Below are 23,406 nucleotides of genomic sequence, written 5' to 3' on the forward strand. Positions count from 1 at the left end.
CCCGGTGGCCCCGCGCCGCAGTCGGGCTCCCTGGGTTTGGGCCCAGCCTAGGGCTCGCGTCTGGATGGCGGACAAGCGTGGCCCTCCCCACCCCCCCGAGCCCCTGTGCCCGCAGCAGAGCAGAGGCTCGGGCTGGCGGTGGGCGGAAGGCTTCCCGAGGAGGTGGACCCCGCGCCTCGCGGTCCAGGGCCCTGGCGGCATTCGCCCAGCCCGACGGCCTTGGCCCCCTCCCCCCGCAGGTCAGTACTGCACCGAGGACGTGGACGAGTGCCAGCTCATGCCCAACGCCTGCCAGAACGGCGGCACGTGCCACAACAGCCACGGCGGCTACAACTGCGTGTGCGTCAACGGCTGGACAGGCGAGGACTGCAGCGAGAATATCGACGACTGCGCCAGTGCCGCCTGCTTCCACGGCGCCACCTGCCACGACCGCGTGGCCTCCTTCTACTGCGAGTGTCCCCATGGCCGCACGGGTGAGCACCAGCAGGGGGCAGGGCGCACTGTCACCCGGACGCACAGCTGTGGCGGGTGGAGGGAGGAGGGCCGGGGGCGCACGGGGGCAGGCCCGCTGCTGACGAGCCTCCTGGAGCGACCCGCCGTCGTGGGCCTGACGGGGCCGCTGGGCAGCGTGGCTGTGGGAGGCCTGCCGTCCCCAGGCTGGGGCGGGTGCCCTGCTGACCGCCGCCGTCCCACCCAGGCCTGCTGTGCCACTTGAACGACGCCTGCATCAGCAACCCTTGCAACGAGGGCTCCAACTGCGACACCAACCCTGTGAACGGCAAAGCCATCTGCACTTGCCCCTCGGGGTACACGGGGCCGGCCTGCAGCCAGGATGTGGACGAGTGCTCGCTGGGTGCGTCGGGGCGGCCGACAGCAGGGGAGGCTGCTGGATGAGCGTTCCCGGTCTGGTGGGGAGGCGGGCTTGCCCCACGACGGTCCGGAGGTCAGGGTGCCTGAAGCAGCCTCTCACCGGAGCTGTGTGCCCCCTGTCCCCCCACCAGGTGCCAACCCCTGTGAGCACGCGGGCAAGTGCATCAACACGCTGGGCTCCTTTGAGTGCCAGTGTCTACAAGGCTACACCGGCCCCCGTTGTGAGATCGACGTCAACGAGTGCATCTCGAACCCGTGTCAGAATGATGCCACCTGCCTGGACCAGATCGGGGAGTTCCAGTGCATCTGCATGCCTGGTATGTGGAGCCAGCCTCCAGCCCATCAGGGTGGGCCCTGCAGCGCCCCCGGCCTCCACAGCCACCCGGGCCAGTCCCCGGGGCACCAGCCCGCAGAGCAGCACCAGGGCAGGGTGGGAGGGTGGACCCCGGGGTGCCGGGCCAGTCACGGGAGGGCACGCGTGGGGGTGCCAGGCAGTCGGCTCCACGGGCAGCAAGAGCCAGGGACCACTTCTCTGCGTGGAGCCCCCAGCTGTGGTGGGCCGGCTGAGGCTGTTCATGGGCCCAGTGCCCCCTCACCATCCCCCACCCCCAGGCTACGAGGGCGTGCACTGTGAGGTCAACACGGACGAGTGTGCCAGTAGCCCCTGTCTCCAGAACGGCCGCTGCCTGGACAAAATCAACGAGTTTCTGTGCGAGTGCTCCACAGGTGAGGCCCGTCCCCGCAGGGCTGCCGCCGAGCCCGCTCTCCCCGGGGGCACTGGCCCAGGAGCCCTGACGCTCCGCTGGGGGGCCCTGGGCTTTGTCCTGCACGAGCCTCTCCCTACAGGGGCCCCAGGGGCGGGCCTGCAAGGACTTCACCTCAGGAATGACTGGGCCGGGCTGGGCAGGGGGTGCTGACTCCCCGCCTTGCTGGGGGGGGCGAGGGGCACCCAGGGCCTAGAAATCCTCCTGGGTGCTGCAGTTCCCTGGGGATGAGCGCCCTGGGAGCAGCGGTGTACTCCCCAGACCCCCGAGGGGCGTAGGTGGGCAAGAGGTGTCAGCCCGGCACTCGGAGGGCTCGCAGCTGGGAGGGAGTCAGCCTGGCCTGTGCCCCCTGCAGCGGGCGTGGCCTGTCATGGACAGTGGACGTGGCCCACAGTGGACGTGACTGTCAGGAGGGCCTGAGGAGCTCGGGGTGGGCGGGGTCTGTAGGTCCAGGGGCCAGCCCCGGGCCCCGGGAGGTATTTGCAGGTCAGAGTCTGGGCCTGCAGGGTATAAATCGGCCATTGCAGACACTGGGGGACCTCATTCACAGTCCGACATGGTTGTAGACATAGCGGCTGGGGTCAGTCGGGGAAAGGGCCCCTCTTGGCGGGGCAGGAGCTGAAAGGGGGCAAAAAGAGAGATAGGAGGTCTCCTGATCCCTGGCTGCAGCAGGCTTTGGGGAGCCCATCCCAGGAACTCCCTGCTCTGGTCCGGCTGGGGCTCAGCCAGGGGCCCCTGTCACCCACTGCATCTGATGGCAGCCCTCCCCCGGCCACAGGCTTCACCGGACATCTGTGTCAGTATGACGTGGACGAGTGTGCAAGCACGCCCTGCAAGAACGGCGCCAAGTGCTTGGACGGGCCCAACACCTACACCTGCGTGTGCACAGAAGGTGTGGGGCCCGGGGAAGGGGGCGGGAGGCAGTCCGTGAGGAAAGGCACGCTCCAGTCCTCCCCTTCGGGAGCACAAGAGTGCCAGGTCCGCTTGGCGGCCTTCCGGCCGCAGCCGCCCTGACGCCCCGGGCCCTGCCCTGCAGGCTACACGGGGCCGCACTGCGAGGTGGACATCGACGAGTGTGACCCTGATCCGTGCCACTATGGGGTGTGCAAGGATGGGGTGGCCACCTTCACCTGCCTGTGCCGGCCGGGCTACACAGGTCACCACTGTGAGAGCAACATCAACGAATGCCACAGTCAGCCCTGCCGGCATGGCGGCACCTGCCAGGACCGCGACAACGCCTATCTCTGCTCCTGCCTCAAGGGGACCACAGGTGCCTGGGGGGGCGGGGGCGGGAAGCGGGGGCGGGGCACGCGGGGGGGCCAGAGGGCTGACCACAGCGCTGCCCACCGCCAGGACCCAACTGTGAGACAAACCTGGACGACTGCGTCAGCAGCCCCTGCGACTCGGGCACGTGCCTGGACAAGATCGACGGCTATGAGTGTGCGTGCGAGCCCGGCTACACGGGTGAGCGGCCCACGCACTCTGTCCCTCCCGGGCCCTGGCGGGCCAGCTCAGGCGCAACGGAGAGCAGGGTGCTGCCGGCCGCGGCCGACCGCGGCGGAGAGCACAGGGGCCCCGGGGCTCTGACCGGTGCCGGGATGGGCACCCTCGACCCTCTTGTCTCTGGTCAGAGCCAGACTCCTGGGCGCATGTTCTGTGTCTGCCGCCACCACTGTCCACCCTGGAGGCCCGTCTGGGCTGTTGGGATGACGTGGGCCCTGTCCCTGAGGCCACTGCGCTCACGTGGGAAGCCCCAGCTGAGACTTTTTATGCCTTAGGAGGACCAGGGAGGGGGCTTGGGTGTCCTCACCCGTTCAGCAGAGGGGGAAACCGGGGCTCCAAGGGGCCAGAACCTGCTCACTGAAGCTCGTCCTCTTCTGAGGGGGGCTTGGGGGGCCCCGGGGCGTGGGTGTCTGAGCTCCCCCACCACTGCCCACAGGGAGCATGTGCAACGTGAACATCGACGAGTGCGCGGGCAACCCCTGCCACCACGGGGGTACCTGTGAGGATGGTGTCAACAGCTTCACATGCCGCTGCCCCGAGGGCTACCACGGCCCCACGTGCCTGTCCGAGGTCAACGAGTGTAGCAGTGACCCCTGCATCCACGGGGCCTGCCGGGACAGCCTCAACGGGTAGGTGCGGGCTGGGGGTGCTGTGGGGGGGAGCAGAGCCGCACACAGGCTGCAGCCGCAGCCCCCCACCCCCGGCACATGGTTGGCCTGGCCCTCCTCCCCAGAGCCTGGCATGGGCATGGTCGGCTCAGGGTTCAGGTCTCGGTGACCTGAGGCACGTGTGCGGGCTTCCCGCACCCCACATTTCTGTGATGTGCTCACCTGTCCCGTTCCTTGTCCTGGCTGCTGAGCCAGCTCCTGAACCGTAGCGGGGAAAGGGGCATCTTGAACCACACCGGAGTTCACGTTAACGAGGTGGCTGTGGTCACCAAAAGACGGGCACCTGGGGGGCCAGCCTTGTGACCTCCCAGCAGGGGAGGGGGGCGGGAGGTTGAGTTAAGCCCCAAGGCCAGAGATTTATCAGGCACGCCCGTGTCCCCCAGGGGTTGGGAGAGCTTCTGGGCATGTGGACGCGCTGGGAGGCCTGGGCTCCCCTGTGCCTCATCCCGTGTCTCTCCCATTCAGTTGCTCCTGAGCTTCAACTTGTATTAACCGCTAACCCGGCAAGTACACTTTCTCTGAGCTCTGTGAGCCGTTCCGGCACGTCCTCAGTCTCGAGCAGAGGGTCTCGGGACCCCCAGTTGATGGGTGACAGCCCGGCCACGTGGCGGGCGTCTGATGGGGGCACTGTGTGTGTGCCTGAGCCCGTCTCCCGTGGCGTCTGTGCCAACACCAGCACTTGAGTGTGAGACACCCAGAGCTGGGGAACCGGTCGGTGTGGGAGAAGTGCACACGCGGCGTCGGCAGGGCGAGGGCAGGGGCGGCTGAAGCTCGCTTTGTCTCTGACACCCACTGTGTGCCCAGCACTGCCCTGTGGAGGTGGGCTGTTGACATGGCCAGGGAGCCCTTGCTCTCTGTTCGAGGCCACGTGGGGGCCGAGTGGCACGTGGCCTGACCCCGGCCTGGATGAGGCGCTGTCCCAGAGGTGATGTAACCCCTGTCTCAGGCGAGGGGGGTGCTGTTACCCCCACTTTAAGGGGCTCTGAGGGCCGGAGTGGACCAGGCCCTCTGTGGCGTCGGACCGCAGGGTGGTGGCAGAGCTGGGAGCGTGGGCGCACGTGAACCGCCCTGTGGTCCGCTCTGCAGGTACAAGTGTAACTGTGACCCTGGGTGGAGTGGGGCCAACTGTGACGTGAACAACGATGAGTGTGAGTCCAACCCGTGTGCGAATGGCGGCGCCTGCCGAGACATGACCAGCGGCTACGTGTGCACCTGCCGCGAGGGCTTCAGTGGTGAGGAGTGGGCCGGGCAGGGGGCTCTGGGGCCACCCGCACCGCCTCCCTCCCGCCATGGGCACCGGCTGCCGCCGGGATGGGCACGGCGTAGGGCTCTGCCTGCAGCCTGGGTGGCAAGGAGGGTCCTGCAGCAGGATCCTTCCATGGCCCCGCGGTGATGGGCTCGCCGACCACTGGCGCTCTCTCTCCAGGCCCCAACTGCCAAACCAACATCAATGAGTGTGCATCCAACCCATGCCTGAACCAGGGCTCGTGCATCGATGACGTGGCCGGGTACAAGTGCAACTGTCCACTGCCCTACACAGGTGAGGGTGGGCTGGTGGGCCCCGGGCTGCCGGGGGGGGGGGGGGCGGCAGTGTGGCACAGCATGGCTTTCTTGGGGCTGGCCTGGCCACACTCGGGCCTCCCCCCATGGCTGGCCTTGCCAGATTCACAGCAAACACACAAGACGCTGGGGAGACGTTGTACTAGGAGTCTGTCCCAGACGGTTGGTGTGGTCGGCCGGCCCACCCAGGAGCTGGGGTCCTCCGCAGCAGAGCCAGGAGCTGGGCCTGGGCGGTTGGCCTCCACGGCCCGGTGTCCACACTGCGTGGGCCCCTGGGGGCCAAGCGGCACCCCCCCACCTTGCTGGCCGGGCTTGAGGGATCCCTTTGACGGCGGGCCTTCTTTGTGTCGGGGAACAAGGAGCCCTCTGTGAGGGCTGAGCGAGGCGGGAGGCGTTTCCCTGGGCGTCCTGGCGTCTGCCGTTGGCCCGGCCAGCAGGATCGCAGGAAACGGTCCCCTCTGTGGAGATTGAGAGGGGGCTAAAACACGGAAGTCCACAGCTACTCCTGCCACTGGGTCCCACTGGGAGTGGGCAGAGGGCACTGCCACTGGGGACGGTTTCAGGACGGCCGCCGCCTGGGGGTCTGGAGGCGGCCCCGTGTGGCCAGGCAGGTGCGATGGGGGCCTGGGCCTGTGCTGGCAGTTAGGCAGCCTGTGACCCGTGTGGCCATAGGCCACATGGCCAGCGTGGTATTTTCGTGGACCAAAGCCGGGGGCCTGGATTTTTTCTCCTGCATGGGTGAGGAAGCTCCTGGCTGATAGCTGCCCTCGCTGGGGCACACGGGTCCCTTTTGGACACAGTATCAGAGGCTGGCGGGCCTGGTGGGGAGGAGCCGGCCTGTGCTGACCGGCTTCCCGTCTGCCCACTTCCTGCTTCCCTCTGCACAATTGTCGGAAACTCTGGCGAATTTCCTGCCTGCCTAGGTCACTGTGGAAACAGATAGAAAGAAAGGCTCTGGAAAATCACCCCAGCAGGCCAGGGAGATAATGGGCCGCAGGGAAGATAGTGCTTCCTTTCTTCCCCGGGAATCGGCCCCCACGGCTGTAAACAGGAAGGCTGTCTGCTGGGCTCTCGTGGAGGAAAGTCACCCCAGTGTGACACGCTCCTAGCGAGACTCCCTTCCCCGTGCCGGGGTCCTGTGCCGCTGGGGCTCCTTCCCTGCTGCCCAGCCTCTGCTCGGTGGCTTCTGTGGCCTCCGTGACTGGACGCTGGCTGCCCGTGGCACAGAGCCCTTGGGAAGAGCTCCCAGGCCTCCTGGAGGCCAGAAGAGGGTGTGAGGCTGGAAGCAGGCCGGGCCCCTGTGACGTGGTCGGGGGCCGCCAGTCCGCTCCTGAGGGGTGGGGACCCAGGCTGTATCCTGCAGGGACTGTCGGGGAGCCGGGCGTCTCTCTCGTCTGTCTTCAGGCCCCCGGTTTGGGTCCTGACCCAGCCAGGAGCTTGCCTGGGGTCCCAGTGCAGCCCCATTCACCCACCATAGGGCCAGCCACTGGGAGATGCTGTGGGACAGGGACCCTCCGGGCCAGGGCTCCCTGGGTCTCAGCACTTGTTCACCTTCCCGTTAGGAGCCACATGTGAGGTGGTGCTGGCCCCGTGCGCCCCTGGGCCCTGCAGAAACGGGGGCGTGTGTAAAGAGTCCGAGGACTATGAGAGTTTCTCCTGCGTCTGCCCCACGGGCTGGCAAGGTGAGGCCTCCTGTCCCGTGGCCCTGCCTGGGTGCGTCCCCCTGGGGCAGGAGGCCTGGAGATGAGCCAGTGGGTAGCAGAGCCACACCTGCAGGGCCTCTGGAAGCAGAAATGGGCCTGATGGGGCCCTTCCCACCCTGCATTTCTATCATCTGTTTGGCTCGAGGTTGGGGGGGTGGCAAGTCAGAGAGCCCTTCCTTCCTGGGGTGTCCACGGAGGACTGTCCTGGGGCACAGGAGGCCCTGCTGCTGGGAGGATGGGGGAGAGGCCTGGAAGGCGGGGGCTGAACCCACACCCCCCCTTCCCCCCAGGACAGACCTGCGAGGTCGACATTAACGAGTGTGTAAAGAGCCCGTGCCGCAATGGTGCCTCGTGCCAGAACACCAACGGCGGTTACCGCTGCCGCTGCCGCGCGGGCTACACGGGGCACAACTGCGAGACGGACGTGGACGACTGCTGGCCAAGTGAGTGGCCCGGCCGGCTCGGCCCCTCTGAGCTACTCCTGGACCGGCTGTTTCTTGGGCGGCCATGGGGCAGGGAGCTGGCTGGGGTCCAATGGGAGGACCGATGTGGCAGTGCCTGGGGGCACGCCTGGGTCACGCTGCGGGGGGGGGGGGGGTAGCCTCGCATGGACCGAGGAGGGTGGTCCTGGGTGGCCCCAGAAGTCCCCAGAGCCAGACTGCTGGCACCTCCCAGTGGGTTCTGGGAGCTCCTCCACCCGCGTGTCCTTACCAGTCCTTATTGTGACCCCACGAAGGAGCAGGGCTCTTAGCCCCCCACCCTGGGTCAGGACACTGAGACCCGAGACACCAAGCGTCTTGTCTGGCGCCACCAAGCAAGCAGGGGAGATGGTGCCGCCAGCCCTGTTGGTCTTTAAGCCTGCCCGTTCCGCCCCTGCCCTGCAGCCTGGGGCCTGGGAGCGTGTCGGGGAGCGTGGGCCCCCAGCTTTGGCCCCCTGGCAGAGTGGTGGTACCCACCCTCAGCCTGCCTGCCTGTCCCCTCCCAGACCCGTGCCACAATGGCGGTTCCTGCACTGATGGCATCAACACAGCTTTCTGCGACTGCCTGCCCGGCTTCCGGGGAGCCTTCTGCGAGGAGGACATCAACGAGTGTGCCAGCAACCCGTGCCGCCACGGCGCCAACTGCACAGACTGCGTGGACAGCTACACGTGCACCTGCCCCACGGGCTTCAGCGGGATCCACTGTGAGAACAACACGCCTGACTGCACAGAGAGGCGAGTGCTGCGCGGGGTGACCCGGGACGCAGGCCGGGGGCCAGTGCACGGTGCCCCCAGCGGGCATCCACTGGGCTGGCTCTCACTTCCCGCGCAGTGTCCCCTGGGTGCTTGTCTGCTGGCCCGTGTGAGAACCAGGAGCCCTGGCGGTTTCTCCTGAAGACCTGGTGCGCCCCCTTCTATCCCACGGCACCAGCTCTGTGACCCATCTTGTTTCCTTTTTTGCCCGGGCTGCCAGGAAACTCTGCCCTCAGTGTTCTCATCCTTTGTTTCTGACACGGTCCTCTCTGCGGTAGCCACGCGGGTTCTGGTTTCGTCCTCGTTTTTCCGTTTGCCGCCACATGCCCGTGTTGTGAAGACAGAGGAAGTGGGTGGTGGGTGGCGGGAGAGCCCGAGGTCCCCGGCCCTGAGGTTAGCCCAGGACCTCCCTGCCTGCTCTGGCTGTTGGGCCCTCCCACCACAGTCCGAGTCGAGGGGGAGCTGCCCGGGCGGGGCCCCCCCACCCCCGCTCACCCGGCTTCCCGGCTGCTCACCTGCAGCTCTTGCTTTAACGGAGGCACCTGTGTGGACGGCATCAACTCCTTCACCTGCCTGTGTCCGCCGGGCTTCACGGGCAGCTACTGCCAGCATGACATCAACGAGTGCGACTCGCGGCCCTGCCTGCACGGTGGCACCTGCCAAGACAGCTACGGGGCCTACAAGTGCACCTGCCCGCAGGGCTACACGGGCCTCAACTGCCAGGTGAGGCAGCGGGCTGCGGGGGGGGGCCGGGAGGGGGCCGCAAGCGGGGCACCCGCCCCCAGCGCGTCGTCACAGCCACACTGCCGGGCCCCGCTCACGGCGGCTTCCCCACGCTGCCGAGGAGGGCGGGCGTGGGGCTCGCAGGGGCCCCGATTGCCAGCGCAAGGCTGTGCTGCTTCCAGAGGAAGCAAGTGGGGAGCGGGGCCTCTCGGGTCAGGACCGGAGGTTTATGGAGAGAGAGCAAGAAGCAGGGGAGGGAGGCAGCTAAAAACCAGCTTTTTTATAGAAAATATACAAAAATGTTAAAGATGTATTTTTTTTTGAAGATTTTTCACATAAGATACCTGTTACAAAAACTCCCAACAGAGTAGTTTACTTCCAAAGATAAATCTTCCTTCAAGGAAAGGCGGTTCTGGGGGCGCCTGGGGGGCTCAGTCGGTTAAGCGACCGCCTTCGGCTCAGGTCATGGTCCCGGGGTCCTGGGATCGAGCCCCGCGTCGGGCTCCCTGCTCGGCGGGAAGCCTGCTTCTCCCTCTCCCGCTCCCCCTGCTCGTGTTCCCTCTCTCGCTGTCTCTCTCTCTGTCAAATAAATAAAATCTTAAAAAAAAAAAAAAAAAAAGGAAAGGCGGCTCTGGATTAGCCAAGGGCCCAGAGAAAGGGAGTGAGGCCCCAGCCCCAGGCGGCTCCCGAGCCGGGGGAGGGGCGGGGGGGTCCCACAGGCCTCAGCTTCCAGGTCTGTAGGTGGGCTGCCCACCCTGGGCACAGGGCTGTCTGGCGGAAGTGTGTTGCGCTCTGCCGGGGGGCCAGGCCGGGTGGGGAGTGTGAGTACGGGCGCCCCCTGCTGTCCCCAGAGCCTCGTGCGCTGGTGCGACTCCTCGCCCTGCAAGAACGGTGGCAGGTGCTGGCAGACCAACACGCGGTACCGCTGCGAGTGCCACAGCGGCTGGACCGGCCTCTACTGCGACGTGCCCAACGTGTCCTGTGAGGTGGCCGCTCAGCGGCAAGGTAACCAGCCGTGCGCGCCCCCCCCCCCCGGGGTTCCCCCAGCTGCGGCCCCAGGCCTCACGCCCCCGCCCTCTGCCTCCCCACAGACATCAACGTCACCCACCTGTGCCGGAACGGGGGCCTCTGCATGGACGCAGGCAATACCCATCATTGCCGTTGCCAGGCAGGCTACACGGGCAGCTACTGCGAGGACCAGGTGGACGAGTGCTCACCCAGCCCCTGCCAGAATGGGGCCACCTGCACCGACTACCCGGGTGGCTACTCCTGTGAGGTGGGCACCCATCCTGGGGGCGGGGCGGTCTGCTGGGACTGTCACCGCATGCCAGGCCCTAGGCTGCGAGCAAACACAGCAGGGAAGACTAAACCCCACAGGTGCGGTCCCAGGAAGGGAGGGCTGTGATGATCAGGGAAGACTGTCTGGTGGAGGTGTCGGTGGGGGAGCGTGGAAGAGGAAGACTATGCAGAAATATGGGGGGTTTCCCTCGGGGCCCCTTTCCCCAGAGCTTTCTCCCTGGGCCCAGCTGACACCTGCCCTGAGGCCCCCCACTTCTATTCCATGAGACAAGCTCTAGCCTGCGCTCTGGGCAGTGACTGTCAGCTTACTAGGGCCCTTCTCAGAGTTCACTAGGCGGGGGTCTCTCTCTGGGTTGACTGGGTGTGAGGAACTCAAGCCTTTCCTGGTCAAGAGGGTAGCTTGTGTGGTCCCTTGTCGGCCCACACAGGGTGCGGAGGGCCACATCTCCACCTCCCACTGAGCCACGGGCCCCCACCCCTTGTCTGTCTCCCTGCACAGTGCGTGGCCGGGTACCACGGGGTGAACTGCTCCGAGGAGATCAACGAGTGTGTGTCGCAGCCATGCCAGAACGGGGGCACCTGCATCGACCTCACCAACACCTACAAGTGCTCCTGTCCCCGGGGCACACAGGGTGAGCACTTGGCCACACCCCAGGGCTGGGGTCCAGGGAGAGGTGGGCGCATTGGGCATTAGCCACAAGCATGCTAGACCCAGTCCAGGCTTCCACTCTGCCGCCTGGGGCTGAGCGGGGTAGGAGCCGAGGGAGGGAGCCCAGCCAGGCCACTGGCACCCGGCAGCCAGTGTGGGGTGCGGCCCTATGGCCACGTCTTCTCTCCTGAGCATCTGTGTGGTCCCATCCTGACCTTTAGCCGGGGGGAGCGCCATCAGGAGGGAACTGGGCCAGCGTGTGGCCAGCACAGTTCCCTGATGGCACCCGGGCTTCTGCAGGCGTGCACTGTGAGGTCAACGTGGACGACTGCAGTCCCCCCATCGACCCCGTCTCCCGGGGCCCCAAGTGCTTTAACAACGGCACCTGCGTGGACCAGGTGGGCGGCTACAGCTGCACCTGTCCACCCGGCTTCGTGGGCGAGCGCTGTGAGGGCGATGTGAATGAGTGCCTGTCCAACCCCTGTGACGCCCGTGGCACCCAGAACTGCGTGCAGCGTGTCAATGACTTCTACTGCGAGTGCCGCGCAGGCCACACCGGTGGGTGCCACGCCAGGGCGGGGCCGGGGCCGGGCAGGGCAGGGCCAGTGCTCACTCCCACTCTGGTCCCCAGGCCGCCGCTGTGAGTCGGTCATCAACGGCTGCAAAGGCAGGCCCTGCCAGAACGGGGGCACCTGCGCCGTGGCCTCCAACACAGCCCGCGGGTTCATCTGCAAGTGCCCCGCGGTAGGTGCTGCCGTGGGGGTGCTGCGGGGGGTGGGAGAGTGCCCCCTCGCTGCCACCACACACCCAGGGCCAGAGGGTGGGAGGTGGCTGGAGCTGGGCTTCGTCCTCCTGGCTCCCAGACCCAGGCTTTCTGGGGGAAGTTTATTTTCAAAGGGGTCTCGGGGGGACTGGCCACGCCCCGCTCTCCCTGGCCCACATCGGGGTTACAGTGGGTGAGCCCACATTCATGCGGTCCATGCTGCTCGGTTCTGGCAAACCCAGCGACACTCGCCCGCCAGGGCTCAGTGCCCTGTGTGTCCTCCCCGCTCCCGGAGCGCCCCTGACAGCCCCGGGGCTTTCGTATGTGGGGTGAATGTGCCGTCCAAGGCGCGGGCTGTGGGCCCCCTGACGCCCCGCCGCCACCTGTCCCCGCAGGGCTTCGAGGGCGCCACGTGTGAGAACGATGCACGCGCCTGTGGGAGCCGGCGCTGCCTCAATGGCGGCACGTGCATCTCAGGCCCGCGCAGCCCCACCTGCCTGTGCCTGGGCGCCTTCACCGGCCCCGAGTGCCAGTTCCCGGCTGGCAGCCCCTGCGTGGGCGGGAACCCCTGTTACAACCAGGGCAGCTGTGAGCCCACCGCCGAGAGCCCCTTCTACCGCTGCCTGTGCCCTGCCAAGTTCAACGGGCTCCTGTGCCACATCCTGGACTACAGCTTCGGGGGCGGCCTGGGCCTCGACATCCCGCCGCCGCAGATCGAGGAGGCGTGCGAGCTGCCCGAGTGCCGCGAGGAGGCGGGCAACAAGGTGTGCAGCCTGGCCTGCAACAACCATGCGTGCGGCTGGGACGGCGGCGACTGCTCGCTCAACTTCAACGACCCCTGGCAGAACTGCTCACAGTCACTGCAGTGCTGGAAATACTTCAGCAACGGCCGCTGCGACAGCCAGTGCAACTCTGTGGGCTGCCTGTTCGATGGCTTCGACTGCCAGCGCGTGGAGGGCCAGTGCAAGTGAGTCGGCGGGGGCGGGGCTCGGGGAGGGGCCTGGGCATGGGGCGGGGCTCCGGGCGTGGGCGCAGGTAGGGACGCAGGTGCAGGCGGGGCCCAGGTGGGGAGGCGGGTGCAGGGGGGCTCCGGGAGGGGGCGCTGGGGGTGAGGTGCAGGTGGGGAAGCAGGTGCAGGCGGGGCGCAGGGGGGGAGGCGGGTGCAGGGGGGCTCCGGGAGGGGGCGCCGGGGGTGGGGTGCAGGCGGGGCGCAGGTGGGGAGGCGGGTGCAGGGGGGCTCCGGGAGGGGGCGCTGGGGGTGGGGTGCAGGTGGGGAAGCAGGTGCAGGCGGGGCGCAGGTGGGGAGGCGGGTGCAGGGGGGCTCCGGGGGGGGGGGCGCTGGGGGTGGGGTGCAGGTGGGGAAGCAGGTGCAGGCGGGGCGCAGGTGGGGAGGCGGGTGCAGGGGGGCTCCGGGGGGGGGCGCTGGGGGTGGGGTGCAGGTGGGGAAGCAGGTGCAGGCAGGGCGCAGGTGGGGAGGCGGGTGCAGGGGGGCTCCGGGAGGGGGCGCTGGGGGTGGGGTGCAGGTGGGGAGGCCGGCGGAAGCAGGGCTCCGGGAGGAGCCGCCGGGTGGGCGGGGCCGGGCCGGGGCCTGAGCGTGCCTGCGTCCGTTCGCAGCCCCCTGTACGACCAGTACTGCAAGGACCACTTTGGCGACGGGCACTGCGACCAGGGCTGCAACAGCGCTGAGTGCGAGTGGGACGGGCTGGACTGCGCGGAGCACATGCCCGAGCGGCTGGCGGCCGGCGCGCTCGTGCTGGTGGTGCTGACCCCGCCCGCGCAGCTGCGCAACAACTCACTGCACTTCCTGCGGGAGCTCAGCCGCCTGCTGCACACCAACGTGGTGTTCAAGCGCGACGCCCATGGCCAGCCCATGATCTTCCCGTACTACGGCCACGAGGAGGAGCTGCGCAAACACCCCATCAAGCGCGCGGCCGACGGCTGGGCCGCGCCTGGGGCCCTGCTCGACCGAGTGGAGGCCGCCCTGCTCCCGCGCGGCGGGGCGGGCCGCCGGCGCAGGGAGCTGGACCCCATGGACATCCGCGGGTGAGTAGCTCCAGCCGGCTCCCCTGGGCGCTCCCAACTTGATGGTGGAAGAGCCGGAGGGTCCGACAAGACCGGGACTTCTGGGGCCCACCTGTCCAAGCTCCCGACCCTCCACCCCCCCACCCCCCACCTCCTGGCAGGTGCTTCAGCGCCTGGGGTCAGCTCCCAGATGAGGACTAGACTCTTGAAATCTCTCTTCTTCTGCAATGGGAAAAGGATGCTTATGGCTCCCAGTGGGACAGTGGAGGACAGCAGGGCTGGCTGGGAGAGCACTTTGAGGGGTATCTCAGGTGTCACAGCCCTACTGTGTGCCGGTGCTGGGCTTGGTGGGTTGGAGAGAGCACTGTCCACCTCCAGGGTGGTTCTGTGCAGGCGTGGCTCCCTGCGGCCCCAGGCCACCTCTCCCATCCTGGGAGTGGTCTCTCCCCCTACCTTGGGATGATGCTGTGGGCCTGAGGGGTAAACGGGGCGGCTGCAGGGGGCAAACCTGAGGTCTGAGCTTCCTCACCTGGCTGTGCCCCCAGATCTATCGTCTACCTGGAGATCGACAACCGGCAGTGTGTCCAGTCTTCCTCACAATGCTTCCAGAGCGCCACGGACGTGGCCGCCTTCCTGGGCGCGCTCGCCTCACTGGGGAGCCTCAACATCCCCTATAAGATCGAGGCCGTGCAGAGTGAGTAGCCCGCCCCAGCCCTGCTCCCTGAGGGACAGTTTCCTGGCTTCTAAGGAAAGTCTACCTGGGAGGGAGCAGGTGCCCTCCTGGGGGCACTCCCAGTACCCCCCCAAACGTTCTTGTTCTCTGTGCCATTTTCCGCCCACGGGTGCGTGTCATGCCATCCAGAGCTCAGGAGGCACTTTTGTGGGATTTTCTGCCTGGCGCACCCTCCCTCCCCGTAGTGACAGCTGTCGGTGCGGCTGGCCCAGGGGACGGACACATCTGCCAGAAAGTGGGAGCCTTTTTCTCCCCTCTCTCATTCCCGATTTTTCTTTGTTGGGTATTATTTCAAAATCTTTACAGCTTTTTAAAAAAGAGAGAGAGGGAGAAGAATTGATCGGTGTCATGTGAAGTGTTGAAGTTTGTATCTCGAAAATCCCCCTAAATCCTTTGTCTTAACAGCTCAATGCAAGTGCAGTGATTTGAAGTTGGCTAATCCTTCTCCCTTAAAGGAGAAAAAAGTAAAAGCCGTCTCCAGATAGTCGGCTGGTGCAGGAGAGAATTTAGCAATAGTTTGCAATTCTGATTAATCGCGTAGAAAATGACCTTATTTTGGGGGGCGGGATGGAGGAGAGCGGGTGAGGAGGCGCCCAGCCGTGGAGCCAGTCCGCTGCCCCCCGGCCGCCGGCCTGCCGCGTAGCCGCCGCCTGATGTCCGGACGCCCACAGGTGAGACCGTGGAGCCGCCCCCACCCCCGCAGCTGCACTTCATGTACGTGGCCGTGGCCGCCTTCGTGCTGCTCTTCTTCGTGGGCTGTGGGGTGCTGCTGTCCCGGAAGCGCCGGCGGCAGCATGGACAGCTCTGGTTCCCCGAAGGCTTCAAGGTTTCAGAGGCCAGCAAGAAGAAGCGGCGGGAGCCCCTCGGCGAGGACTCCGTGGGCCTCAAGTTAGTGCATGCCACCACAGCCTCTGGGGGGCTTGGGGGAGATGGGGCCCACCCCTGCAGACCCACGGGCCTCACCTCACACAGTGTGAGGGCCCCGGGCGGCCACCTGAGCCGCAGCCTCAGGGGGAGCCCCGCTCAGTCTCGCTTCCCCGCCCTCCCGCCTCCAGGCCCCTGAAGAACGCCTCAGATGGCGCTCTCATGGACGACAACCAGAATGAGTGGGGGGACGAGGACCTCGAGGCCAAGAAGTTCCGGGTGAGTCCAGTGGGCTCCTGGGCCTCCCCGGGCGGCCCTACCCCTGCCCCGGCCCCCACGTGACGGGGCCCTCTGCTCACCCCTTCCTCAGTTCGAGGAGCCAGTGGTTCTTCCCGACCTGGACGACCAGACGGACCACCGGCAATGGACGCAGCAGCACCTGGACGCTGCCGACCTGCGTGTGTCGGCCATGGCCCCCACGCCACCCCAGGGCGAAGCCGACGCCGACTGCATGGACGTCAATGTCCGAGGGCCAGGTAGGTGCACAGCTGGCCGCCTGCACCGCCCCCCCAGAGGCTCTCGGGTTAGGGTCCGGTCCAGCAGCCAGCTGGGGGTCGGTGTTCTGGAAGCTGAGCACGGGGCGGGGACAAGGGCGCTCCCTCTGTGGAGCAGGAGGGGCCATCTTGGGAGACTGTCTGCTCTTAGCCAGCTCCGTCCTGGGGGAGGCTCTCTGTCCATCAGATTAATTCCTTCTCTTGAAACACCCGAGGAGCTGATTTCCTAGGCACACATTTCTTACGTGGTCTCGTCTCGGGTGGGTCATCGGTGAAGATCTCAGGCAGGTTAGGAAGCAGAGCCACAGGGTCGCCTCTGCCCGCCGGCCTGTTGGCAGCTGGCCTTGGCTCTGTCCCTTGGGAAGCTCAGGTTGATTTTGGTGACCCCGGGCGGCACGGCCATGGGCGCAGGGTGTCACGGGCTGGGCCGCACGTCCACATGCTGCCCACCGAGTCGGGACCCTCGACACACCGGCCGGCACTGCTGCTGGGAGCCCGCCAGCCTGACGGAGCCCTTGCCCCCCCCACAGACGGCTTCACGCCCCTCATGATCGCCTCCTGCAGCGGAGGGGGCCTGGAGACGGGCAACAGCGAGGAGGAGGAAGACGCGCCGGCCGTCATCTCCGACTTCATCTACCAGGGAGCCAGCCTGCACAACCAGACCGACCGCACTGGCGAGACCGCCCTGCACCTGGCTGCCCGCTACTCACGGTCTGACGCGGCCAAGCGCCTGCTGGAGGCCAGTGCGGACGCCAACATCCAGGACAACATGGGCCGCACCCCGCTGCACGCCGCCGTGTCTGCCGACGCACAGGGAGTCTTCCAGGTGGGCAGCCGCGCGTGGCCTTCCGCCTGCCCCTGGGGACGGCTGCTGTCTGCCCCGCAACCCCGCAGCTCCAGGTCAGGCTCTGGCAGGGCAGGCAGGCTGGAGGCGGGCCTGCAGGAGGTCGGCGTGACCTGGGGGGGAGGGGGGCACGGGGCGTCCGCGCCCTGACCCGAGACCGCTTCCCGGTCCCACGGCGGCAGCCCGGCATGGCCTCCCGGCTCCGTGTCAGCCTTGGCTGGAGGCATAGCTTGTGGTGGTGAGAAGGGTTTCAGGGCTGCAGTGGACTTGGGGCTCTGGCCTCTCTGGGACCCCAGGCATAGGGTGGGTTTCAGGGATTACCCCTGCACTGGCTTGTCCCCTGCCACAAGTCCCCAGGCCCTGGCCGGCCCTGCGCTGAACAGACAGACCAGACGGGGCAGAAACTGGGGGAGTCGTTGCAGAGCTGTTAACGTAATGATTTGTGATGCACCGTCGTCCTGCAGAAGTCAGGCAGTGCGGCTGGCTGAGGGCGCACTGGGTCAACGAGCCCCTGGAGGCAGGCTCTGGCTGTTTGCCCTGACAGCCTCTCCGGCGTGCAGACACGTAAATTCCCGTGGGCACTTCGTGGGAGTGAGGCCAGCCGTGACGCTGCCTGGCACCCCGCCCCTTCCCCCACCAGTGCACAGTGACCATCCTTCCCACTTGGGACCCAGGATGCAGCAGCATCTGAAGGACTGCCTGCACCTCTGTGTCCTGGATGGACGCAGCATAGCTCAGCGGTTCTGAGTCCATGGTCCAGGCGTGGCTCTGCCCACTGGGGCTGGGCAGGGACTGAACCCTCTGTGTCCTGGGGTGGTGGTGGTGGTAGCCAGGCCCGGGGCGAGGATGAGATGAGGCCACACTTGGGCATCGAGGGGGCAGGTCTGTGGGGGCAGTGCAGCCAGCACCCCGGCCCCTGACCCCCTCCAGCCGTGGCCGGCGGAGTTCCACCCTTCCTGCTCTCCTCCCGCCATCCACGCTGGCTGGGGCCACACAGACCCCAAGAGAGGCTTTGTGGTATTGCGGATCGGTTCCCAGGTATTGGTCCTAGGCCGGCAGCCTCAGACCCCTGTCTGCCCAGCCTGAGACCTTCCCTGTCACCTAGATCCTCATCCGGAACCGGGCCACGGACCTGGACGCCCGTATGCACGACGGCACGACGCCGCTGATCCTAGCGGCCCGCCTGGCTGTCGAGGGCATGCTGGAAGACCTGATCAACTCGCACGCCGATGTCAATGCCGTGGACGACTTGGGTAAGGCAGACTGCGACCCGGCCCGTGGAGATGGGCCTGCTGCCGCCCGGGCTGCCCCAACCTACCCTCTGCTTCCCCACGCAGGCAAGTCTGCCCTGCACTGGGCCGCCGCCGTGAATAACGTGGAGGCTGCCATCGTGCTCCTGAAGAACGGGGCCAACAAAGACATGCAGAACAACAAGGTAGGCTCGGGGGCGGGGTGAGGCTGATAGGTCCCTCCACCAGCACCACCCCTTTCTGAGCACAGCAACACCAAGCCCCTGCGTAAACCCCTGGGCTCTGACTTCCTAACCTGGGAAGTCCCCGTGAGGAGCCCTGAGCTCGGTGCCTGTGCATCGCTCGCCCTTCAGCCTGTTTCCGCGTGCTTACTGACACCTCTCAAGCAAGCGCACGCCATCTTAGCTCAGGCACCATGACCGGCACTGCACCTTCTGTTCTTGGCAGTCACTGGGCAGGGAGGGTTGATGCAGATGGTACAGAGAGAGCTCGCGCACTGGTGGGTGTGGGGCTCGGCACATTGTGAGGCCCCCAGGTGCAGAGGTGAGTGGCCATCTTCCTGCACATGAAGCCTCGGCCCGTCTTGCTCGCTACTGCCATGGCAGACTGCAGACCCAGTCTGAGCTCTGAGTGCTCATCGGGTGCAGGCAGGCACCCCAGCTCCTTGGCAGCCGGGCCGTGCCTACATCTCCCTGATCCCGCCTGGGTCTCTCTCTTTCCTTCCTGGGGGACACAGCAGCTGTTGGACCCAGGCATTCCTGAGTCCCCTGCAGGTGAGGTGTGACCCCGTGCCTCCCACTGGGGAGGCTGAGCCTCAGAGAGGCAGGGAGTGCCAGAAGGGCATCAGGCCATGGCCAAAGCCTTGTGTGAGCCAGGGAGGCACCATCAGGCCACACACTCCCCACCACCTCGCCATGCAGAAGCTCACGGAGACATGTGGCAGACAGGGAAACCAAGGCTCCGGGAAGGAGCTAAGGCATCAGGCTCACTTGGGGACCATCTGGGATGGGGCACTCCCACCCTGGTGCTCAAGGACATAAGTCAGGGGTCCTCAAGCCCCTGAAATTGCTGCGCTGTTTGCGGCTCTGCTGTTCTGAAGGCAAGAGAGAGGCCACGGCTTTAGATTTCCCGTGGGGTCTTGTGTCCCCCGTACAGGTGAAGTCCCGGTGATTTAGAACACAGAGTCCCGCAGACTGCCTCAGGGCGGGACTCGGGAGGTAGATTTTTACGGCCGTTCATAAGGCCTAGTCCGGTCAGCTAACAGCGGAGTTATGGGACAGCCCACGTGAGTGTTCTTCTGCCGCGGTCCCTCTGGTGAGGGGGCGTGGGTGTGGGCGACCCCCTCACCTGCCCCCATCCGTTCCCAGGAGGAGACACCCCTGTTCCTGGCTGCTCGGGAGGGCAGCTACGAGACAGCCAAGGTGCTGCTGGACCACTTCGCCAACCGGGACATCACAGACCACATGGACCGCCTGCCTCGCGACATCGCTCAGGAGCGTATGCACCACGACATCGTGCGGCTGCTGGATGAGTACAGCCTGGTGCGCAGCCCCCAGCTGCACGGCACTGCCCTGGGCGGCGCACCTACCCTGTCCCCGCCGCTCTGCTCTCCCAATGGCTACCTGGGCAACCTCAAGCCGGCCGTGCCGGGCAAGAAGGCCCGCAAGCCCAGCACCAAGGGCCTGGCCTGTGGCGGCAAGGAGGCCAAGGACCTCAAGGCACGCAGGAAGAAATCCCAAGACGGCAAGGGCTGCCTGCTGGACAGCTCGAGCGTGCTGTCGCCCGTGGACTCCCTTGAGTCACCCCACGGCTACCTGTCGGACGTGGCCTCGCCGCCCCTCCTGTCTTCTCCATTCCAGCAGTCCCCGTCCGTGCCCCTCGGCCACTTGCCCGGCATGCCTGACGCCCACCTGGGTGTTGGCCACCTGAGTGTGGCTGCCAAGCCCGAGATGGCAGCGCTGGGTGCGGGTGGCCGGCTGGCCTTTGAGGCAGGACCACCGCGGCTCTCCCACCTGCCCGTGGCCTCCAGCACCAGTGCCGTCCTGGGCACTGCGGGTGCCGGCGGCGGCGGCGGGGCCGTGAATTTCACCGTGGGCGGGGCCGCGGGCTTGAATGGCCAGTGCGAGTGGCTGTCCCGGCTGCAGAACGGCCTGGTGCCAAACCAGTACAACCCGCTGCGAGGGAACGTGGCGTCGGGCCCCCTGAGCACGCAGGCCCCTGCCCTGCAGCACAGTATGATGGGCCCGCTGCACGGCAGCCTCTCCACCACGGCCGCCCTGTCCCAGATGATGAGCTACCAGGCCCTGCCCAACACACGCCTGGCCGGCCAGCCGCACCTGGTACAGACCCAGCCACTGCAACAGGTGCAGCAACAGCAACAGAACTTGCAGCTGCAGCAGCCCGGCCTGCAGACGCAGCAAAACCTGCAGCCGCCCAACGTCCAGCAGCCGCAGAGCCTGCCGCCGCAGCCGCACCTCAGCGTGAGCTCGGCCGCCGGTGGCCACCTGGGCCGGAGCTTCCTGGGCGGGGAGCCGAGCCAGGCGGACGTGCAGCCGCTGGGGCCCAGCGGCCTGGCAGTGCACACCATCCTGCCGCAGGACAGCCAGGCCCTGCCCACGGCCCTGCCCGCCACGCTGGCCCCGCCCATGACCACTGCTCAGTTCCTGACCCCGCCCTCGCAGCACAGCTATTCTTCCTCACCTGCGGACAACACCCCCAGCCACCAGCTGCAGGTGCCCGAGCACCCCTTCCTCACCCCGTCGCCCGAGTCCCCGGACCAGTGGTCCAGCTCATCACCACATTCCCACGTGTCTGACTGGTCTGAGGGCATCTCCAGCCCGCCCACCAGCACGCAGTCCCACATCGCCCACATTCCAGAGGCGCTCAAGTAAACAGCCGGCGCCCCGGAGGGACCCTGCGCTTCCTTTCCCAAGCCCTGCTGGGGCGCCTGCGTGCTCCGCACGGACACGGGGACGGACCAAAGGGGCTTTTTCTTAAGAAACATGTTTTTGTACAAAATAAAAGGACAAGGATTTTAATTTTTTTTTTTAGTATTTATTTATGTACTTTTATTTTACAAGGAAACACTGCCTTTTTATTTATACGTAATGTTTTCTATGGTTCCAGGTAACAGCTTTTATCTGTTCCAAGAAAATAAACTAGTTTTCAGCCAGGATTTTCCTACTTACGATAAATATTGTTACGTATTTGTAAAATATAAACAAAGATTCATGATTTATAAATGCCATTTATTTATTGATTTTTTTTTTCCCCCTTCGAAATCCAAAAAGAAACGATGTTGGAGAAGGGAGGTTTGAACCAGCGTCGTCCAGAAAGCTGCCAGGGTGCCTGGGCCTGCTGCCAGGTCCCCAGATGCCCCCCACCCCACACCCGGCCCCGAGCCTCCTGCACGCATCACCTGCCTTGTGCGAGGAGATGCATCTAGACGCAAACAATAAGACAGAACCTTTGTCACACCTTTGGCACGTGGATTAATTTGCATCTAAAATAGGAACGTAAAATGTAAAATGATACGGTTTATACATTTTGGTGGCTTTTTATTAAATGATTTTTTTGAAAACATGCTTTTAAAGATGTGTTCTTGGGGTGTCCCACGAATACATTTCATGGTACCGATCATGAATCTTTGTTTCGGGTTCAGTATTACCCAGTTGTTGATTGGTCTTGTGAGTTCCTGTTCCTTCTAGAAGCTCCCCTGCCCCCACCCCGGCCTGGATGTGGAAGCATTGTGTAGGAGTGAGGAGTCAGGTGGCTGTGGGGAGCCCACCTGGGACGCCATGTGGAGGAATCCTGCCCTTTCCTGCGGAGAGACACTGCCTGGGCCACCCCGATGGATCGGCAGCACAGGGCCTAGGCTCAGCTCGAGGCCCCGTTTTCACGAGAGACTTCCCGGAGCAACCTCTGCCAGGCTTTGGAGAAACACGGCTGTGTCCAGCCTCGGTTCGCAGAGACGGCTCATCCCATGGCCTGGCGCAGCTCCAGGGTGCGAGCCGCTGAGGTGGTGCCCCCAGGGCCATGGGAGCCAGCTCAAGGGCCACCCCTCCCAGTCTTGGGGGGGGGTGGCATGTGCCCTGGGAGGGAGCAGATTCTTGCAATATCAAGTATAAGCCTGTGGCAAAGTAAATATCTGTAAGTACATTTTTAAAGATGGATTTTGTTTAAAAAATCTGAACGAACAAGTCTGTCGGGGGTCATGCTGACGAGGGATGTCAGAACATGGCTCTGCTCACGACCCAGGCCTGGCAACCTGACCTGCAGCCGCCTGGACCGTAGCTCCGAAGAGCAAACCCAGGGAAGGCTTCCCGCTGCCTCCTGCAGGCAGCCTCCCCGGCCTTGCGGGGGGCAGTGTTGTGCCATCCCTAGTGGGCATGACCAAACATGCCCTAAGATATTGATTCTTACTGTGTTTTGTAAAAATAGAGTGTAGTTTACAGAAAAAGGAAACTTTTTAAAAAAGTTATCTACGTGCAAAACTGTAGGTGATGAAAATGCTGTATTTTTTTTTCATCTTTTTTTTGTTAACTGATTTGCAATAAAAGTAATGATGGTCATCCCGATTTTGCTAAACCTGGTTGTGGCGTTGGCTCCCTTTCTTGGAGGGAGGGCAGGCCGTTCTGCTCCGAGGGAACCAGCAATTCCTCTGGTCCCTCTGATGGAGGGCAATGAAGCCCACCCAGCCCTGGCCGCTCAGAGGTTCTGCAGTGTCTGCATCTGTGTGGGCCACGCCCCGAGCAGGGAGCCGGGGGACATGGCCACGAGCAGGGAGCACGCAGCCCCCCTGCAGGGGCCTCCTGGGTCTGGGGTGACGTGGCTGCCAGGACTGGGCTTTAGGCTCCCCCATCTGTCTTGGTCAGAGGGGCAGGGCACCACTTACCCGACCAAGGGATGGCAGCCGGGAGCCCGCTGCAGGCAGGAGGTGCACAGGGAGGAGCCCAGAGGCCACAGTGGGGAATCCAGACCCCAGCAGGAGGGCAAAGGGAGCCACAGAAGCCTCTGAGCAGGGGCACCGCCGGGGATGATGGAGGGAGTGGGGAAGGTTCTGTGAAGCCCAGGGAGTACTGCTAAGAGGGCTGCCCCCTGCCAGCCACCCACATGGGCCTCCCTCCCTCCCTCCTGCCTCCACCCGGCCCCACCCCAGCCAGTGGATTCAAACCAGATTAACAGAAGGAAAGTCTGACGCCCCCCTCTGCTGCGAGGTGCTGCCCGCCCCTGCAGGCCTGGCCTTCCCAAGCACAAGTGCGAGCCCAAGATTTCCTCGCTGAGTTTGGAGGCTTCGTTCCCACCTGGCACAGTGTCGGGCCCTGGGCTGTGTAGACGGGACAGGAGGTTCCGGGAAATGGAATATGGTAAGTGGCCCAACTGTTGTGTATGGAGAAAGTAGACCC

General features: G+C 65.4%; 1 protein-coding gene across 2 annotated transcripts in view; it reads left to right on the top strand.

Moving 5' to 3' along the window:
* NOTCH1 (notch receptor 1) overlaps nt 1–22,586 on the top strand; it is a 44,387-nt gene extending 21,801 nt beyond the window's left edge. The window contains exons 6-35 of one of the 2 annotated variants that reach the window (XM_027615832.2): nt 240–473; nt 698–853; nt 1,002–1,187; nt 1,483–1,596; nt 2,413–2,526; nt 2,671–2,904; nt 2,988–3,098; nt 3,574–3,766; nt 4,892–5,037; nt 5,232–5,345; nt 6,928–7,047; nt 7,359–7,511; nt 8,054–8,282; nt 8,822–9,023; nt 9,875–10,028; nt 10,115–10,299; nt 10,822–10,954; nt 11,272–11,529; nt 11,603–11,715; nt 12,130–12,701; nt 13,349–13,777; nt 14,302–14,450; nt 15,161–15,377; nt 15,545–15,632; nt 15,724–15,889; nt 16,438–16,733; nt 17,857–18,004; nt 18,089–18,186; nt 18,741–18,774; nt 19,369–19,682. In XM_027615832.2, the coding sequence (XP_027471633.2) occupies nt 240–473; nt 698–853; nt 1,002–1,187; nt 1,483–1,596; nt 2,413–2,526; nt 2,671–2,904; nt 2,988–3,098; nt 3,574–3,766; nt 4,892–5,037; nt 5,232–5,345; nt 6,928–7,047; nt 7,359–7,511; nt 8,054–8,282; nt 8,822–9,023; nt 9,875–10,028; nt 10,115–10,299; nt 10,822–10,954; nt 11,272–11,529; nt 11,603–11,715; nt 12,130–12,701; nt 13,349–13,777; nt 14,302–14,450; nt 15,161–15,377; nt 15,545–15,632; nt 15,724–15,889; nt 16,438–16,733; nt 17,857–18,004; nt 18,089–18,186; nt 18,741–18,774; nt 19,369–19,532 (5,510 nt within the window). In that variant the 3' untranslated portion in view covers nt 19,533–19,682. Of the gene's footprint in view, nt 1–239; nt 474–697; nt 854–1,001; nt 1,188–1,482; nt 1,597–2,412; nt 2,527–2,670; nt 2,905–2,987; nt 3,099–3,573; nt 3,767–4,891; nt 5,038–5,231; nt 5,346–6,927; nt 7,048–7,358; nt 7,512–8,053; nt 8,283–8,821; nt 9,024–9,874; nt 10,029–10,114; nt 10,300–10,821; nt 10,955–11,271; nt 11,530–11,602; nt 11,716–12,129; nt 12,702–13,348; nt 13,778–14,301; nt 14,451–15,160; nt 15,378–15,544; nt 15,633–15,723; nt 15,890–16,437; nt 16,734–17,856; nt 18,005–18,088; nt 18,187–18,740; nt 18,775–19,368 lie in introns of both variants that reach the window. The other variant, XM_027615831.2, reaches the window with a different exon arrangement.
* Nucleotides 22,587–23,406: the final 820 nt, after the last annotated feature.

Source organism: Zalophus californianus, chromosome 13 (genome assembly GCF_009762305.2).
Source record: "Zalophus californianus isolate mZalCal1 chromosome 13, mZalCal1.pri.v2, whole genome shotgun sequence".
Classification (NCBI taxonomy): Eukaryota; Metazoa; Chordata; class Mammalia; order Carnivora; family Otariidae; genus Zalophus; species Zalophus californianus.